The 19,801-nt window shown below is 48.5% G+C and overlaps 1 protein-coding gene across 1 annotated transcript in view; it reads left to right on the top strand.

The window, feature by feature from the left end:
- Window positions 1-7,443: 7,443 nt before the first annotated feature.
- LOC120404793 (zinc finger protein 850-like) overlaps window positions 7,444-19,801 on the top strand; it is a gene marked incomplete at its 5' end in the record, with an annotated part of 508,632 nt that continues 496,274 nt past the window's right edge. The window contains 2 exons of the mRNA XM_039537789.1: window positions 7,444-7,939; window positions 8,024-9,027. Of these exons, the coding sequence (XP_039393723.1) occupies window positions 7,444-7,939; window positions 8,024-9,027 (1,500 nt within the window). The remainder of the gene's footprint in view (window positions 7,940-8,023; window positions 9,028-19,801) is intronic.

Below are 19,801 nucleotides of genomic sequence, written 5' to 3' on the forward strand. Positions count from 1 at the left end.
AACAAAAACTGGCGAATTCCAGGGGCTAGTGGATTCTTCCACATGGCTCGCCTGGTATCGTTCCTCACATAAGTGATACAATGCAAAAAGCTTCTCCTGGGGCAGTGGCCGCTATTCCACCCACACAGGGGTACTGGTTAGCCATACAAGGGAAAGGGCAGTAAACTCAGTCATGAATGGTAAAATATAAGCAAAATGAATTAACTGAAAAAGGCTGAAGATAAATTTCTGGCCTCAGTCAAAAACACCACTAGCTACCAAAACTTGGTGAACAGCCAAGAGAAAGGGGGGCTTAACTACACCCAAACACAAGCGGCAAAACTTGGCCAGGCACTAACAGCACTGGCCTCAATCATAAACAGTAAAATGCAATCCAAATTTGCTTAACAAGTCTCTTCCCCATAGGGATACAGCAATATCCATAATATAGGGCTTAAGGAAAATCTCCTTTCCCCCTTCTCGCGGAGTAAGAGCAATCCATCGGGTGCTTTATTGAGCAGCCTGCAATCCGCCCACTCCCCAAATGGCTGGCACTTCAAACTTGTCCCAGGTGGACGGCCACTACCAAGCGGAGATGACTGTAACATCAGCTCCAGTATCTACCAGTCCCTCAAGGGGGATACCGATAAGCGAGTTTCCTCATTAATTCCCACTGGGCATCAGGATTATCTGCCTGCTCTCGTTTAGCGGCGAACTGTCCTGCTCCATACAATTGCTCGGGAGTATAGGCCCCCCCCAATGCCTGCCCCTGTTGAAATTCACTATCCCAAATAACATACTGCGTGGGGCTTAAAGGCATCCTACAAAAATCCTTCCAATCTCGGGGGAGCATGCTATACCCATTTACAGTTCCTTCTAACATGCCTCAGGTAAAGGTGGATTCCAATCCAGACTCAGTAACTGCTCGTCTCGCCTCTCGGAGAACAGGATAGGGGAGGGCTGTGATCTCCCCTTCAGCCAGCCCCTCTGCGTTGCCAGGGCGATGTGTTACTGGGAAGGCAGCCAGTAGCTCCCTTATCTCTTCGGAGCTCTGTCCTCCCTCCTCCTTCCCCCCCTGTATCATTGCCTGAAAAGGGGACAGCTGAAAATTCAGCTGTGAAGAGCCATCCGTACCCGGACATGCATCATGGCATTCGGGTACCGCCTCAAGCGGCTTAGGGGGCAAGATCCGAGGGTAAGGAGGGGGGGCCAAAGGCGCGGGGGTGAGAAGGATAGCCCTGGATAACGCTCCAACCCTGATTGAATCCAGAGCCTCTGTACATCGCTGCCAAAGCAGGAGCCATTGCACCGCAGCTCTAGGCTCTGCGTGCAGTGTCGCCCCTACCTTTATCCAGTCGTCTACTGACAGTGACCTGTGATCCGGGTACCAAGGACATTGGCGATTGATTTCAATTAATAGCTTTTCTAACTGACCCAGGGAAACTGGCCTGCCAGTCTGTCGTATGATATCTTGCAGCTCTTTTGCATGAAACTTCTGCTGAGCTGACAATTTCCCACCCATACTCACGAAACGGGGCTATTTAGCGAGGGTCGATGCATCGGAGGCTTTTCCAGCCGGTGAGCAGGGGGTATCACGTCGGGGTCACCAGATGTAGCAATGAATGAAGCCAAGTCAGTCAGTCTGTTCCGGTGGAGTGCCGTGGAGCCGCCCCCAACGGGGCTGTCCACGTCTATTTATTATAAGTGGTTACATAAATCATTCTATTATGCGCATGTGCTAACATAATCCAACTACTTCGCCCCCTCCCCTGATTGGTGCCTTATGCCCTGTGTATTCCAGTGGTATGCACCTGGTCAGCGCTTTATCTGTGTGTCTCCTGATCGGGAGTGTGGGGGTGTGGGAATCACTTCAGCCGCTCTAAATCCGGGGGCGGCATTCCAACCCCCTTAGCGCTTAGGAAGTGTAACATTCCTACAGAATGAGGCCAAGAGATGATGTCACACCCCACCTTACGTAGCTTTTCCATATGGCAGGAACCCTTTGTTCCAAACTCAATTCCCAGTCCAGTTTGTGGAAAAATACAGGTAACAAAATGGAATTCAGTGTCATGTGGTCTGGTCACCATAGTATAGTAAAGAGAGTCTTGCACTGTGCATACTTATAAGTTATGGACACCACTGGAACCAAAGATCGAGAGGCAAGGGAGCCCATCAGAAGAAGGCCTCCTTCAGTTTACACTGTCTCGGTGACCTGCAAAAATGGTAACTAAGAGCGGTGTTTTATCCACTTCCTTATGGTAATAGGATGGCTATATACCATATCTGCTCCTTTACTCTGATTACAGCAATGTCAATAGCTGCCCCAACACATATGTGGCCTTTGGGAAGTCCATAATTAAGCATCAAGGATTAATACTCATGATTTACATCACTTATTTATTAATAATTCTAATATATGAATGCGGCCCAACTGCTGAGATACTGCATAGCAACCTAACTGCTAAAGCCCGCCCCTTCGTTCAGAATCCTGTGGGGTATTGCACCTCTTGGTGATTACTTGTTAGTTTTTCAAAATGTGGAGTCAAAATATCTCACCTGAGATTCTCTCCTTATCCTGAGGCCTATTCAGGTAAATCCCAGACTTCAGCAGAATCACTCCCACAAAGCCTCAACCTAATATAAGGCCCTTAACTGTAGCAAGCTCAGGCTGTGTTTACAGTACCGTGGCCAGCTGACCTACGCTGCGCAACTCCAGCTGCGTGAATAATGTAGCCGGAGTGAACATAACTTAGGTTGAGTTACTGCCGGGTGTGCACTGCGGGGGGTCGACGGGAGAGCATTGGGGTAGAGTACAGGGGTTAACTGACTGCAGATGGCTGTCCAATCTGCGGTTGATTTGGTGGGTCCGAACTAGACCCACAGAATCGACCACCAGTGGCTCAATCTCAGAGCGTCGATCCTGGCTGTAATGTGGACCTGCCCTTAATAGCCCATTTATCTATGTTCACTTCCATGCATGTTCCAAGCTAATAAGCAATTTTCTGATAATGACATTTTATCTCTAGCGAGTATAAAATTGCCCATGAGACGTGAGACTAGGTCAAAGATCAGGTCGGTGTCAACAGGGGTGAGAGTTTGGAGAGACTCTTGGCCCCTCACTCCCCATCTGCAGCAGCCACAAGCTGTCTTCCCTCCGGGGTCCTGGGATCTTCGAGCCAGTCCCTCCTGAGGTTGCGTGGCCCAGTTCTTGTTTCTTACATTCTCCTTTTCCGGAAGAATTAGAGGCTGTTGCTCCTGAATTTCAGTGTTTAATTCCCCAGCCTTCTCCACACACTGGGGGAGTTTAATTCTCCCTCCCATTACACCTGAATCACTAGATTTCCTAATTCCCCAGAATGTGCTTTTGCAATATCACAGTTCTGGGACAGCTAAGCCTCTGACCTGCCTCCATGGGGTGCTCAAGGAATGGCCTCTCGTGTATCAGGCCTCTAGCCAGCCCCTCTCTGTGGGTAGGGACCCACATGCCTCTCCTTTTTGACCAGGTTTGAGGATTGCAGCTTCTCCTACACTGTGTTCACTGACTAACCTCCAGTTCCTGTGCTTTGCTGTCTCTCCAAGGAGTGTGAGCAGTGTGTGTGTGTGATAGAGGTGGGAATTTTGGCGATACTTCTATGATGCCAATACACACCTCAGTTTCCCTCTGTGATTGGTATTGCTATGATTAGAAAGAGCAGGAGACATGAGGTGTTTTGTCACGTAGCTGTCATGGGGTGATATGAATGGGTGGGTCATTAAGACTGGCTGGGGCCAACCTACATCAGTGGAATACGTGACTGAGACAAGGGAATAATTGTCACCTGTCCATGGGAGGATCTCAGCTTGGCTAAGTGTGAAGCATTTATGGACTCGTTATGTTTTTGGGAGCAGGAAGAACTGGGTTTGCAGATGCAGGGAGCTCTACTGGAGTGAAGACAAATGGACAGGCACAGTGAAAGGAAACCAAACTGTTTTCTGCAGCAGCATGGCTCAAGGGCATTGGCCAGTATGGACTATATTGTCTTCTTTGCATCTCTGTGCTAATCTAAGGACTTTCCAATGCTGTGTTTCAGTTGCCTAATAAACCCTGCTCTGTTTTAAAAGTCTGCCCAGTGCCACAGCAAGAACTTGCTGAGGTGCATCGAAGCATGAGTGAGGAACTGTTTCTGCACAGGAGTGTCGTTCAGCTGGACCTGCTGGGCAGAGCTCACAGATTGAAATAGGAGTGTTGAAGCCAGAGGCTCAGTCATAGGTGTTGAAGCTACATAGCCTATCCTTGTGGAAGAGTGGGGGTCTAGCGCACTCAAGGGGCACCTCCCAAGGACTGTTTAAAAGCCAGGGTATTGCACAGATCCTGTGGATCCATGACAGTGCTCCAGAGGTTAAGCCTTATGGGGAAAAGATATAAAACAAGAAAAGGATCTAAATGTGTATTTACCATTGCCCCCTCATCAGTATTCGTGGGAATCCCTAATCCGTTCCAAAGTGTATTAAAGCCTTCCTTAAAGGCTTACCTCTTGGTTATCAGGTCATGTCAGTTTTGTTAGAGGGCTTTCCCTTCCCCAGCCCACTTTCATGGTTCTTGTCATGCAGACAGCAAGCAGCAAAGGATCAGAAGTCTGAAGCGCAGACAAAGTGATGTTTACTGGGGATAGTGTCCAAGCAAGCAGATTCCGAAGCCCTTCACACTAGTCAGGCTTATCTCTATATGGCGATAGAGTCTGTTCCCCAGCGTCCCCCTTCCCAGCTCTGACGCCGCAGAGCGTTTACGCAGCATCCCCCTTCCCAGCTCTGATGCCGCAGAGCCTTGCCTGTGTCCCTGTTCCCTGTCTCACCCCCTTAACAAACATGATTCCAATTTCCTTTCCCCCTCCTGTCTGACCCCAGTTTATACAGTAATATTCTCAGCTATACCGTAACCAATCATTTTACTGAAATTTAACTAACCAATTCTAACATATTGTAACATAATTCTCTAGCCAATTATATTCCACTACGCTAATTAACTTACACCCAGCAAAATTAATTGTACAGCAGACAGAAACAATTAGAGAACGAGACAGATTGACAATAGAAAAGTGGGGGCCATAAAGATAAAACCTACAGAAATGAGGGTTTCACAACCACAACCATTGAGAAGGGATTTCTTGCCAGACCGGATGCTCTCTTAAGATCTGTTTCTTTATCTGGTGGTGATGGGCACTATTGGGACAGGATCGTCTTCCTAACAGCCCAACCCCACCTTACTTCAGTGTGACGGGTTTGGGAGGTGAGGATGTGACCGTTCGCTTCCCAGCTTGTGGCTGCTCCTGCTGCTTAGCCAAAGGCCTTAGCCTATGAACAAGGGCTCAGACTCTCTTAGGGAGAGAAGGCCCAGACACAGGCAGACTGGGATTTTGATTCTTTGTTTTATACCCCTGTCACTAGCTAAGTGATAAAAATACACCTAAGTTCTTAAAGTCTAGGCCTGTACAGGCAGCCTGAATATCTCTATTCTAACAGTGGGTTCTACCCCTTCCCCCATTCTGTGTCTGTCTTGTCTATTTAGATTGTAAATTCTTCAGGGCATGGGCCAGCTACTATTCTGGGTTTGTACTTTGCCTAACACAATGGGGACCCACTGTTAATTGGTCCATAGGCACTACGGTAATGAATAGATGGCCTTGGGATGTTACTGCTTAAAAATGAGCTGGGCTTAAAGCCATGGACTATTCCCTGTGACAAGTATCCCACAAACTCCACTGACCTCCCTTCTTTTCTTTGCCTGGAGTAGAGTTTCCAGTTTCCAAACTGAATGTGACCTCGTGGTTGGAAGGAGGGGAAGAGCCGTGGGTCCCACACCTCCAGGGCTCTGAGAAAGAAGTGCTCCCGAGAGCTACCTGTACAGGTGAGAGTAGTGGTTCCTCACTCTCCCGCTCGGAGGGAGGCCACTCGGTCTAGTTGCCTTTGAGCTTGTTTGGCCCAGGCACGAAGCTGCAGGACAGTCTAGGGCCCCTGTCTCCACCCAAGGTGGAGCAAGGCCCCCCAGGTCCTCTCGTTCCCAGCCCCACAAAGTCACAGCCGGGCTTTAGCCTGGGCTTGGGGAGGCTCAAGCTGCCAGCTTGACTTAAGGCTGGCTTTAGCCTGGGCGGGGCTCAGGCAGCCAGCAAAGCAACAGTCTATAAGGGAGCTGGTAAGGGAGGCTCCTTCTCCAGATCAGGAGCTTCCCTGCACAGTGTAAAAAGTCGGCTACCCCAGGGTGGGGTGGCAGGGGGACGTGAGCCCACCCTACTCCACCACGTCCCAGCCCAGGGCCCTGGCAGAGGCAGGATTGGCTGCTCCTGCGTCGGCGGGTATCCAGCCGCAACATGCAAACAGAGCTACACCCAGCTCCACAGCTGGCTGCTCCGTGGCTGCCCCTGGGCCACTTCCTGCCTCCCCGGGGTTTGGTACCTCTCTCTTCCAGGGCTCCTCAGGCTTCTTGCGGTACACTGTGGCCAGTGGTCTGGGCTAGTCCTTGTCGGGATCTCCCACTTCTGTGGCTATGGGACAGCCAGGTGTAAGTTCCCCTCCTGGGGAACTTACACCCAGCTGGAGTGTCCTTCTCCTCCGGGGATTCTGCCCCAACTGGGCTGCAGGGCCTGCCTCTTATACTTCCGGCCTAGCCCCGGCATTTCCGGCAAGGGAGCGGGGCAGGCTAGGCTCCGCCCACCAAGGGGAGTGTAGTGGTCCCTCGCTCTCCCGTTCAGAGGGAGGCCACTTGGCCTCACTACGGTGAGGAATTGGTTAAACCAACTCAAAAACTGTCTGTGAATACAGGAAACATTTGGGATGCCCTACAAAGACCTTGTGAGCTCTCCAAGTTCAGGATTGTTCTCTGCAGATGTGGAACCATTATGGCAGATGTCACTCATGGCTTCCTACCTATTCTGACTGACAACTGGAAGCAGGTCCCTCCCCAATCTCGCTTTCTCCTGAATGATCTCATGAGATACAGACCAGAACTGATCCCTTCCTCTCTCCTCTGGGGAAGGGTTTGGGAAAAATCAGATCCTGATAGGTTTGATCTCTCCTGCACATATTTTGGTTTGTTCATCCCTTTTCCATTCCTCTCTCTGAGATTCCTTTCTCTCCGGCATAGGGAGTGACCTATGTCTGGATTCTCTCTATCTCCCATCAGGTGATGGGATGGCGAGTGAGAATGAGGAGGAGAAAGCCCAGCAGGAAGATGCTGAGCAAGTAGAACCACATGGAACATTATCAGGAAGATCCAAAGGGAATGTTTCCGGGAGTTGTGCACTCTCAGAAAAAGCAAAAGACTGTGAGACTCAGCACAGGCCAGAGGAAAACTTCAGTAGCCACTCAGACCTTATTACACGCAAGAGAATCAACCTGGAAGAGACACGCTACAGATGCCATAAGTGTGGGAAAAGCTTCAATCGGAGCTCAACCCTTCTCACACATTGGAGAACCCACACTGGAGAGAAACCCTACACGTGCTCTGAGTGCAGGAAAAGCTTCAATCGGAGCTCTGCCCTGATCACACATCGGAGAATCCACACAGGTGAGAAACCTTATGGATGCTCTGAGTGTGGGAAACACTTCAGTCAGAGGCCACACCTTACCGCACATCAGACAATCCACACGGGCGAGAAACCTTATGAATGCTCTGAGTGTGGGAAACGCTTCATTGATAGCTCAACCCTCATCTCACATCAGCGAATCCACACAGGAGAGACGCCCTACACATGCTCTGAGTGCGGGAAAAGCTTTAATCAGCACTCTCACCTTATCACACATCATAGAATCCACACAGGAGAGATGCCCTACACATGCGCTGAATGCGGGAAAAGCTTCAATCAGAGCTCAAACCTTATCAAACATAGGAGAATCCACACAGGTGAGAAACCTCATGGATGCTCTGAGTGTGGGAAACACTTCATTCATCATTCAGCCCTCATCTCACATCAGAGAATCCACACGGGTGAGAAACCTCATGGATGCTCTGTGTGTGGGAAACGCTTCAGTGATAGTTCAGCCCTCGTTTCACATCAGCGAATCCACACAGGAGAGACGCCCTACACATGCTTGGAGTGTGGGAAAAGTTTTAGTCGGCACTCAGCCCTCATCACACATCGTAGAATCCACACAGGAGAGAGACCCTACACGTGCTCTGAGTGCGGGAAGAGCTTCAATCGGAGCTCAAACCTTATCACACATAGGAAAATCCACACGGGTGAGAAACCTTATGGATGCTCTGAGTGTGGGAAACGCTTCATTCATCGTTCAGCCCTCATCTCACATCAGAGAATCCACACAGGAGAGACGCCCTACACGTGCCCTGAGTGCGGGAAAAGCTTCAATCAGAGCTCTGCCCTGATCACACATCAGAGAATCCACACAGGAGAGACGCCCTACACGTGCACTGAGTGTGGGAAAAGCTTCAATCGGAGCTCAAACCTTATCACACATAGGAGAATCCACACAGGTGAAAAACCATATGGATGCTCTGAGTGTGGGAAACGCTTCATTGATAATTCAACCCTCACCTCACATCAGCGGATCCACACAGGAGAGAAGCCCTACACGTGCTCTGAGTGTGGGAAAAGCTTCAATCAGAGCTCAAACCTTATCAAACATCATAGAATCCACACAGGAGAGATGCCCTTCACATGCTCTGAGTGTGGGAAAAGCTTTAGTCAGCACTCACAACTTATCTCACATTGTAGAATCCACACAGGAGAGAAACCCTACGCATGCTCTGAGTGCGGAAAACGCTTCAGTTATAGCTCAGCCCTTACCACACATCAGAGAATCCACACAGGTGAGAAACCTTATGGATGCTCTGAGTGTGGAAAACGCTTCATTCATTGTTCAGCCCTCATCTCACATCAGAGAATCCACACAGGAGAGAAGCCCTACATATGCTCGGAGTGCAGGGAAAGCTTCAATCAGAACTCTACCCTGATTGCACATCAGAGAATCCACACAGGAGAGAGACCCTACACATGTTCCGAGTGTGGGAAAAGCTTCAATCAGAGCTCAAACCTTATTAAACATCAGAAAATCCACATGGGAGATGCCCTAAGGATTAGCTGAGTGTAGGGGTATGTCTACACTACTGGATTATTCCAATTTTACGGAGACCGATTTTTGGAAACATTGTATAAAGTCGAGTGCACGTGGCCACACTAAGCACATTAATTCGGCGGTGTGCGTCCATGTACCGAGGCTAGCGTCGATTTCTGGAGCGTTGCAATGTGGGTAGCTATCCCATAGTTCCCATAGTCTCCTCTGCCCATTGGAATTCTGGGTTGAGATACCAATGAATGATGGGGCAAAAACAGTGTCGCAGGTGATTCTCGGTAAATGTCATCAGACAATCCTCCCTCCGTGAAAGCAATGGCAGACAATTATTTCACACCCTTTTCCCTGGATTGCCCAGGCAGACGCCATAGCACGGCAACCATGGAGCCTGTTCAGCCTTTTTTCACTGTCACCGTATGTCTACTGGATGTTGCTAACAGATGCGGTACTGCAGCGCTACACAGCATCATCCCCTTGCCTTTTGCAAATTAGCAAAGAGGGTTACCAGCTCTACTGTACCGTCTGCTGCCTTGCAAGTTGACAATGACAGTTACCAATCATACTGTACCATCTGCTGCTGTCATGGGTGCTCCTGCCCGGCCTCGGTGAGGTCGGCCGGGGGCGCATGGACAAAAATGGGAATGACTCCCCAGGTCATTCTCTTCTTCAAGTTTTGTCTAAAGGGAGAGTCAGTCCTGCCTAGAATATCAGGCAAGCCTACTAAAGAACCAGAGAGGCAAACAGCCACTCCGGGTCAGAGCCCCAGACATCCCACAGAAATGATGAGCTGCATGCCATTCTAGGGGGTGCCCCTGCAACACCGCCACCCATTGCTTCCCTCCTCCCCCACTCCTCCTGGGCTACCGTGGCAGTTATCCCCCCATTTGTGTGATGAAGTAATAAAGAATGCATGAATTTGAAACAACACTGACTTTATTGCCTCTGCAAGCAGAGATCAAAGGGGGGAGGGGAGGGCAGCCTCCAGCTGCTATGATATTCCAGGCAGGAGTGAATCTCCAGGAGACAAAACTTAAGGAAGAGAATGACCTGGGGAGTCATTCTCATTTTTGCCCAGGCGCCCCCAGCCGACCTCACCGAGGCCGGCCAGGAGAAGTCATGGGACGATGATGACGGAGATCAGTCATACTGCACTGTCTGCAAGAGAAGGGAAGGGAAGGGGATGCTGCTGTGTAGCGCTGCAGCACCGCGTCTGCCAGCAGCATCCAGTAGACATACAGTGACATTGAAAAAAGGCGGGAAACATTTTTTTCCCTTTGGTTTCACAGAGGGAAGGTGGGGGGGCTGATGACATATACTCTGAACCACCCACAACAATGTTTTTGACCCTTCAGGCTTTGGGAGCTCAGCCAAGAATTCAAATGGTTTTCAGAAAGTGCAGGAACTGTGGGATAGCTACAGTTATCAGTCGCCCCTCCCTCCGTGAGTGTCCATTTCATTCTTTGGCTTTCTGGTACGCTTGTCTCAGCTCCTTAAGTTTCACGCAGCATTGTGCCGAGTCCCTGTTGTGGCCTCTGTCCATCATAGCCTTGGAGATTTTTTCAAATGTTTTGGCATTTCGTCTATTGGAACGGAGTTCTGGTAGAATAGGTTCATCTCCCCATACAGAGATCAGATTCAGTATCTCCCGTACGGTCCATGCTGGAGGTCTTTTTTTGATTCTGGGACTGAATGGTCACCTGAGCTGATCAGCGCTCCACGCTGGGCAAACAGGAAATTAAATTCAAAAGTTCCTGGGGCTTTTCCTGTCTACCTAGCCAGTGCATCCGAGTTCAGATTGCTGTCCAGAGCGGTCACAATGGTGCACTGTGGGATAGCTCCCGGAGGCCAATACCGTCAAATTGCAGCCACACTAACCCTAATTCGAAATGGCAATACCGATTTCAGCGCTACTCCCCTTGTCGGGGAGGAGTGCAGATATCGATATTAAGAGCCCTTTATACCAAAATAAAGGGTTTCATTGTGTGGACGGGTGCAGCGTTAATTTGGTTTAACGCTGCTATATTCGAAATAAACTCGTAGTGTAGACCAGGCCTAGGAAAACCTTCAATCAGAGCTCAAGCCTTATTAGACATCAGAAAATCCACATGGGAGAGACACCCTACACATGCTCTGCGTGTGGAAAAAGCTTCAGTTATAACTCAAAGCTTTTCACACATCAGAGAATCCATGGTGGAGAGACCCTACACGTGCTCTGAGTGTGGGAAAAAGCTTCAGTCAGAGCTCAAGCCTTATTAGACCTCAGAAAATTCACATGAGAGAGAACTGTAATAAATGCCTTGACTAGGGTTGGCCAAAGATTTTTTTTTTTTAAATCACATTTGTTAATTCCCCACAAAGTGATCTTCACACCATCTTCACCGTGGTCTCTCAGCTCCTGCAGATGAGTTGCCTGCTTCTGCCTTTTGCAGCTCACCCTTCTTTGGGGTCAATCCTGTGATCTTTTCTATCAACTCTTTTCCTTTTGAGTCGTAGGAGTGTGTGTCCCTCCAGCTAGGAATGTTCTTCAGCTCCAGGTGGGGAAGAGAGGTTTGATCCCAACAAGCTACACTGAGGCAAAAACTACCTGGGCCTTCCATCCACTAGGGCTGTACATGGCGTTGGCTGCTCAAGTTAGTGATCTTGGTGTAAAAAGACAATTATAGTTGTAGTGCAGCTGCAGCCCAGGTGCAGTGGTTGGCATTAGCTTTCCCCTTGACCTGACCTAAAGTCCATCACTTTTCCTAGTCTAAACAAACCCTGAGCATCACAGTTATACTGTTCCCCCATTTCAAAGCAATTGTTAGTCATCAACAAATTGTTTCGTTCCCATTTGCTCTGATGTTGCTTCAGGTTGTGCTGGAGAGCAAATTGTTACTACCACTTTTCTCACTTAAAATATATTGAACTACAACAAAGAGAAGGAACTGGGAGGGATAGCTCAGTGGTTTGAGCATTGGCCTGCTAAACCTAGGGTTGTGAGCTCAGTCCTTGAGGGGACTATTTAGGGATTTGGGGCCAAAAGCTGGGATTGGTCCTGCTTTGAGCAGGGGGGTTGAACTAGATGACCTCCTGAGGTCCCTTCTAACCCTGATATTCTATGAACAGGGCAGGGATAGGGGAAAATCTCACTTCACCCTCTCTAACAACAGAAGAAGCTATGGTAAGTCAGAGGGCTTCCCTATCACCATCCCAACCCCTCTGTTGTTCAGTTGGGAAGGTCAATATTTTTTCTAAAGGGCTGTGAAGAAAATTCCCTGGTAAATGACTTGGAACTAAGGTTAGGGGGTTGTTACAGGAGTGGGTGGGTGAGATTCTGTGGCCTGCATTGTGCAGGAGGTCAGACTAGATGATCATAATGGTCCCTTCTGACTTTAAAGTCTATGAGACTATAAGATACCCATGCATTTGGCCCCCAAAGCAGTTGTGGCCCAGGCCCTGCAGGAGGTTGCTCGTGAAGAGATCTCCTTCCTAATCAGGTGCGGGTTGCCTATTATTTGGGAAATGCAATTCCTACCTAGGTAGGGAAGGGGAAAATGGAAGTGATGTTTTTGTTCAGTCACCCCTGGGCAATGCTGCAAATATGTAGAAAATGAAATCCGTGTTGAATGTGATATAGCTGCAGAAAGAGACCTATTTTCCATAGATACCTGACATTTGGTGTTTTACAAGGATTCTAAGCCACACCTGAATTTAGTCCCTAATTTAAATCTGTGCCACCAGATTAAAGAAATAAAGGGCATATGGGGGGGGGGGTGTTATACTTCACTATTGCTACTGATCTTTTGTGTGCTTGGTGAAGAATTCTACACCAGAGAAGTGTAAAATTACTCCAAGAAAAGTCAAACATTTGACAAGGACTCAGGTAGAAATCGCATGTACTAGTGGTTGATTTTTTGCCCCAGAGATGGATGGCCCAGGTAAACTATTTTTAGAATGCTGCTCCCTAGTTAAGTGGCATTGGTCTCACTCCTAAATGATGCCATTATTAAATTGGGAACAACTGTCTTTTACCATTTGGATCCAAAGTTTCATGAAGCACAGAGAGAAACATCTGATTGCTTCAGAGCCAATCCATGCCTATGGGTCCCAATCTGGCTGCCTTTTTGGACAAGAAGCAGTTCCATGCTGGGCAAATGATGGTAGCCAATGAGGGAATGTATCAGATTCCAAGTTCAGACTGCAGGATACATAAATGCTGAGTCCTGACTCTGTGGTTTGGTCTCTTAGGGCAGGTCTACACTACGGGGGAAAATCGATATAAGATACGCAACTTCATCTACGTGAATAACGTAGCTGAAGTCGAAGTATCTTATATCAAATTACTTACCGTCCTCACGGCGCGGGCTCGATGTCCGCGGCTCCCCATGTCGACTACGCTACTGCCGTTAGCGTTGGTGGAGTTACGGAGTCGACATGAGCGCATTTGGGGATCGATTGCTAAACCGCCGATATGGCGGGTAGTGAAGACGTACCCTTAGTTTTGCTATTAAGTCTTAAATGCATTTGTATCACTTCTCCACCTGCTGCTACTCTGAAAGATTAGAAAATGTGATAATAGAACACAGGTATTTTTTCTCATGATGCAGCCTTCCCACGTAGCGTGAGAGCCCTTCCACCTACACTTATGGGAGAAGACCCAGGGCGAAATGAACTCTCATAAATGGAAGGCTCCTAGGTTATTGTAGAATGTGACTTCACACAAAACTCAATGGTGGAAATGGGAATTAAGAGAAAACTGCCCTATAGGTTTATATTTTGTAATCTTTGAATAAGTTGTTACCAGTGACAATGAACTTAAACATGAAGTTAATTAGTGTAAAGTAAGAGGCTGATTATGTGATAACTTTCAGTGTTACTATATAATTCAGATTTTCTTCTAGTTCTCTCCCTGCCCCTCCTACTATATTGGAAATGGTGGCTAATCCTGAAAAGTAAAACCTCACTCCAAAGGAATTAGAGCGGGGGAACATGTGAGAGAAATAGCATGTATGAAAATAGAGCTCCAGTGTAGACTGTAATTATTTCTCTTTCAAATGGAATTTATTTTGATAAACTTTAAAATAAGTATTCTGTGAAGAGGAAAATTGCTTGAGTCAAGATGTGTAACCTTCTACTGAGTTAGAGGGTAACAGCCACAGAGTTCCCCAATTTGCTTGTTTGCTAAACAAAGACACATCGGGCAGGAGAGGTCAGAATTTAAAATGGTGATGGATGCATGATGATTGATTTTTGCAACCAGTTATTTTTATGGGTGCTGAGACCCTTTTTCCTTTTGAGGAGGCCAGCTGTTTAACCCTCAGGCCTGGCCATGGAAACCTCCCCATAACTGGCCTTTGTTTCTTTCATGTTTGATACCTTTGGGGTTCACGACAGCAGATACTTTGAGAAAACTGCCGGGTTAAGTCAGGCTATTCCAAACTGACGTTGGCCCAAACTCTGCCTCACTTCATGTAGAGTGGGACATGTCTGTATCGAAGGATTAGTTCACACCTGATTTGCCCAGAGACCTCGCCGGAGGTGGGGTAAGCTGGAATCTACAATAATAAAGTATAAGGTAAGGGTGGGAGTCCTTCAGCTTTCAAATCAACAAGCGTGTTCTGTTCATTCTCTCTGAAGCATCTGGCACTGGTCACTCTCAGGCAGCACACTGGGCTAGATGGCCCATTGGTTTGACCTAGTATGACCTGTCTTGTGTTCTTATGTAAGTCATCTAAGAGAGACTGACTTCCAGGATCCCAGGACTGATCCTCTCTGGGGAATGAAGCACAACAGTGACAGGCTGTGCAGCCTTCACTAGTCTCCTGTACCTGAAAAGACTGCTAGCCCGAAGTGCTGGGCCAGCTATGCCAGTACCTGGTTCCTCAACTGCAGCTACAGGTCTTGCTCCATGTGACTCCAAAGCTGAAGAGCTGCAGAGATCCAACCCCTCGTAATCTTACCATTTATTTTCCTTTTTCTAGTATTAGTGATGCAATAGTGAAATCTAAGGAGAAAACTAATTCACTTTGAGGCTGTGGGCTAAATATAAGCAATAATTTGGTTTCGGTATTGAAATGTTCAGCTGGCTAAATCTGGGATGCACTGCCTGGGTGAAAACCTCTGATTGGGGTTTTGACACCACTAAATATGCACCTGCCTCCTTGGGTTGCTGTTCTAGGATTTATAAGGGTTGATTTTCTGCTGTATTCATCTGATGGTTTGACTAAATTGACGACTTGATTCCAACGCAATATCCTAGTTAACTCATTGATTTACTGATTTGACCTGAACTTTATCACTGTATTGTTTCATAGAATCATAGAACTTAAGATCAGAAGGGACCATTATGATCATCTAGTCTGACCTCCCGCAAGATGCAGGCCACAAAAGCTGACCCACCCATTCCTGAAATAATTCTCTCCCTTGACTCAGCTGTTGAAGTCCCCAAATCCTGATTTAAAGACTTCAAGTAGCAGATAATCCTTCAGCAAGCGACCCCTGCCCCATGCTGCGGAGGAAGGCGAAAAACCTCCAGGGCCACTGCCAATCTACCCTGGAGGAAAATTCCTTCCCGACCCCAAATAGGGCGATCAGCTGAACCCCGAGCATGCGGGCAAGACTCTCCAGCCAGACACTCAGGAAAAAGACTTTCAATATCCCAACATTGACCCTCGGTACTAATTACCAGTGGTGGCACGTTATTGACTAAATCACGTTATCCTATCAAACCATTCCCTCCATAAACTTATCAAGCTTAATCTTAAAGCCAGAGAGGTCCTTCGCCCCCACTGTTTCCCTTGGTAGGCTGTTCCAGAATTTCACTCTCCTGATGGTTAGAAACCTTCGTCTAATTTCAAGCCTAAACTTCCCGACTGCCAATTTATATCCATTTGTTCTTATGTCCACATTAGTACTGAGCTGAAATAATTCCTCTCCCTCCCTGGTATTTATCCCTCTGATATATTTAAAGAGAGCAATCGTATCTCCTCTCAACCTTCTTTTGGTTAAGGAAAACAAACCGAGCTCCTCAAGTCTCCTTTCATATGACAGGCTTTCCATTCCTCGGATCATTCTAGTGGCCCTTCTTTGTACCCATTCCAGCTTGAATTCATCCTTCTTAAACATGGGAGACCAAAACTGCACTCCAAATGAGGTCTCACCAATGCCTTGTATAACGGGACTAGCACCTCCTTATCTCTACTAGAAATACCTCGCCTAATGCATCCCAAGACCGCATTAGCTTGTTTAACCCTTCGTTAGCTGTGTAGTATTTATAGTCATTTAGCCTTAGCGATGTATGTTCTTGGTTTTATTTGTTCATGTTAATAAAACATGAAACTGGGATATTGAGTCATTTCTTTCAATAAGCAACAGGGGCTGGAACTGTGGAGAATGTGAGTGGAGATCAGCCACTCCACGTCTGAGTCTTATCAGATTCGTCTAAATTAACACTGTGTTTCCCAAAGGGGAGCAATGGAGGGGACATCTATCTTAGCTCCAGCTGTGGCCGGGTGGGGAGAGCTCAGACCATCACAAGGGAAAATAAGCTCCCCTACCCAGGCTTTCAGGAATTTGGGGAGGGGTGCAGTGTGTCCGAGTGAGGAGAGATCAGTGAGGTGGGGCTGATCTGAGTAGGGTCAGGGTCTTGCTCTGCAGTCACTCTCATGGCCCTGCCCAATCCTTACCCCAGTCTGGTTTGCCCAGGGGTTGGGCCTCGTCAGGCCAAGATGGGGTTGGAGCTCTGGTTGGAAGGGCTGTAAAAGGTAGTGAACAGTTTGTAGATTTCAGCCAGTAGGGTGTAGGTAGAGTAAAGGTGTGTGTGTTAAAGGGATGCTGCTGACAGAGGACAGGATGAAGGTGGTGCAGGCAACTGTAACTGCATCTCCTGCTTTTCAGAAGTTTGAGTTTTGCGGCTGCAGAGGTTCTGCAAGGGGCTGATATTGCACCAGCCAATCTTAACTCTGCATTAAGGAAGGGTTTTGCCCTTTAATTAATACTTCTCCCTCAGTACTAACTGGGCTGTGAGGCTGACCCCTGAGCTAAATGCTTAGAAAGAAAACAATGAAAATATCCACTGTCCATGACTCGTTTAAAACAAATCCTGTCCCTCCTGTCTGCACTGGCAATGGTGAGAGGAAACCAAGCCAAGTGATTCATTGCCTCGGGAGAAGTTTAACCACTTCCATTCTCTGTATCTTTACTGTAAGGGAAAGGAACAAGAAAAGCAAATTGAGTTCACAGAGAAAAAGTGGCAGATTTCTTTTCTCTCCAAGGCTCTGAGAGCAAACCCTGTTCTCCACATGACCGTCTTCTTTATATTTAACTCCTCCCCATTGGGCTGGATTACTGCTAGTAGCAAATCCTCGCTCTGCTCCCTTCAGCATCTCTATGTGGTTACGATTAGATGAGTAATGTCCGTCCTTTCCCCTTCAACCTGCAAAGGAAACTTCTGCTTCACCACACCAGCTAACAAGAAGTCATGAAAGCAGTTTCCTTGGGAATTCCAGTCCTTGTATTACCACCGAAAACACTAGACTGAGAAATGAGTGGTTCTTTAAAATGTCTTCAACTAAGAGGCTATTCTGATCCCACAGGACCAGCCACCCACCCAGGTCCATATATAACTTAGATATTTCCCCAAAATCACGTTGATACCAATCCTTCAGTATCTAAATGCTAAAGGTTTATTTATAAAAAGAAAGAAAGGTGAGAATTAAAATTGGTTAAAGGAATCAAATACAATAATTGCAAAGTTCTTGGTTCAGGCTTATAGCAGTGATGGAATAAACTGCTGGCTTGATAAGTCTTTGGGTGCTTCCAAATCACTGGAAGTTCCTCTCCCTTGGTTAGATGCTCCCATTAGTATAAGTTCATAGTCCAGAGGTTTGAGCAGGATAGAGGCACAGTGGAGATGTTTCCAGGACCTCTTTTAACTTCTGCCATGTGGAGGGAAACCCATTGTTTCAAAGTAGTCAGCACAGCTAGTGGAAAATCACAGATGAAAAATGGGAGCTTGGAGTCACATGGGTAAGTCCCCATTTTGCTCAGTCATTGCAGGATGGATACTTTGCAGGATACGTCAGATGGAACGTTCACAGAAAAGTCCGTTCAGCGTAGATGGGCGCCTCCCATGGTCCATTGTGAATTAAGTGTCCATTCGATGGGCCACTCACTGGCCAACAGCTCACTTCAGCGGATGCATAGAATGGAACATACAGAAAGAAGATATTTATACATACAGAGACCATGAAAAGGTGGAAAAGGCGGTTACTCACCGTAGTAACTGGTGTTCTTCGAGATGTGTTGCTCCTATCCATTCCATGTAGGTGTGCGCGCCGCGCGTGCACGGCTCTTCGGAACATTTTTACCCTAGCAACTCCGGCGGGCCGGCTGGCGCCCCCTGGAGTGGCGCCGCTATGGCGGCTGTTATATACCCCAGCCGGCCCGTCCGCTCCTCAGTTCCTTCTTGCCGGCTATTCCGACAGTGGGGAAGGAGGGCGGGTCTGGAATGGATAGGAGCAACACATCTCGAAGAACACCAGTTACTACGGTGAGTAACCGCCTTTTCTTCTTCGAGTGATTGCTCCTATGCATTCCATGTAGGTGATTCCCAAGCCTTACCTAGGCGGTGGGGTCGGAATGAGACGTGGCGGAGTGTAATACCGCGGAGCCGAAGGCTGCGTCGTCTCGAGACTGCTGCACCAACGCGTAGTGGGAAGCGAAGGTGTGGACTGAAGACCAGGTGGCCGCTCTACAGATGTCCTGGATGGGAACATGGGCCAGGAAGGCGGCCGACGAGGCGTGCGCCCTGGTCGAGTGTGCAGTGAGTCGGCACGGGGGGACGCGAGCAAGCTCGTAGCACGTTCGTATGCAGGCCGTCACCCAGGATGAAATCCGCTGTGAGGAAACCGGCTCGCCTTTCATGCGGTCTGCGATCGCTACAAACAGTTGGGTCGAACGCCGGAAGGGTTTCGTCCGGTCAATGTAGAAAGCGAGGGCCCTGCGGACGTCCAGGGTGTGGAGCTGCTGCTCACGAGGTGAGGCGTGCGGCTTCGGGAAGAAGACCGGGAGGAAGATCTCCTGGTTGAGGTGGAAGGCCGACACCACCTTGGGGAGGAAGGCCGGGTGTGGCCGAAGCTGCACTTTGTCCCCGTGGAAGACGGTATACGGGGGACCCGCCGTCAGGGCGCGGAGTTCCGAGACTCGTCTGGCGGATGTGATTGCTACGAGGAAAGCCGTCTTCCAGGTAAGATGGAGCAGAGAGCACGTGGCCAAGGGCTCGAAGGGTGGGCCCATCATCTGGGCGAGAACCAGGTTTAGATCCCAAGTCGGAGCAGGAGGACGCACCTGAGGGTAGAGACGGTCTAACCCTTTAAGGAAGCGGGCTACCATTGGGTTGGAGAAGACGGAGCGACCTCCTATAGCGGGTCGAAAGGCTGACAGAGCTGCCAGGTGCACCCTGAGGGACGAGATCGCGAGACCTTGACCTTTCAGGTACCAGAGGTAATCGGGGACGATCTGGATGGGGGCCGAGAATGGGTTAAGACCTCGCTGGTCGCACCAGAGCACAAAGCGTTTCCACTTCGTGAGGTAGGTAGAGCGCGTCAAAGGCTTCCTGCTTTCCAGCAGAACTTGTTGCACCGCCGCCGAACAACCCCTCTCTGCGTCGGTCAACCACTCAGGAACCAAGCTGTAAGATGCAGCGACTGCAGGTTCGGGTGACAGAGCCTGCCGAGGTCCTGAGTGATGAGGTCCGGCCATAACGGAAGGGGAATGGGAT

Source organism: Mauremys reevesii, linkage group 4 (assembly GCF_016161935.1).
Source record: "Mauremys reevesii isolate NIE-2019 linkage group 4, ASM1616193v1, whole genome shotgun sequence".
NCBI lineage: Eukaryota > Metazoa > Chordata > Testudines > Geoemydidae > Mauremys > Mauremys reevesii.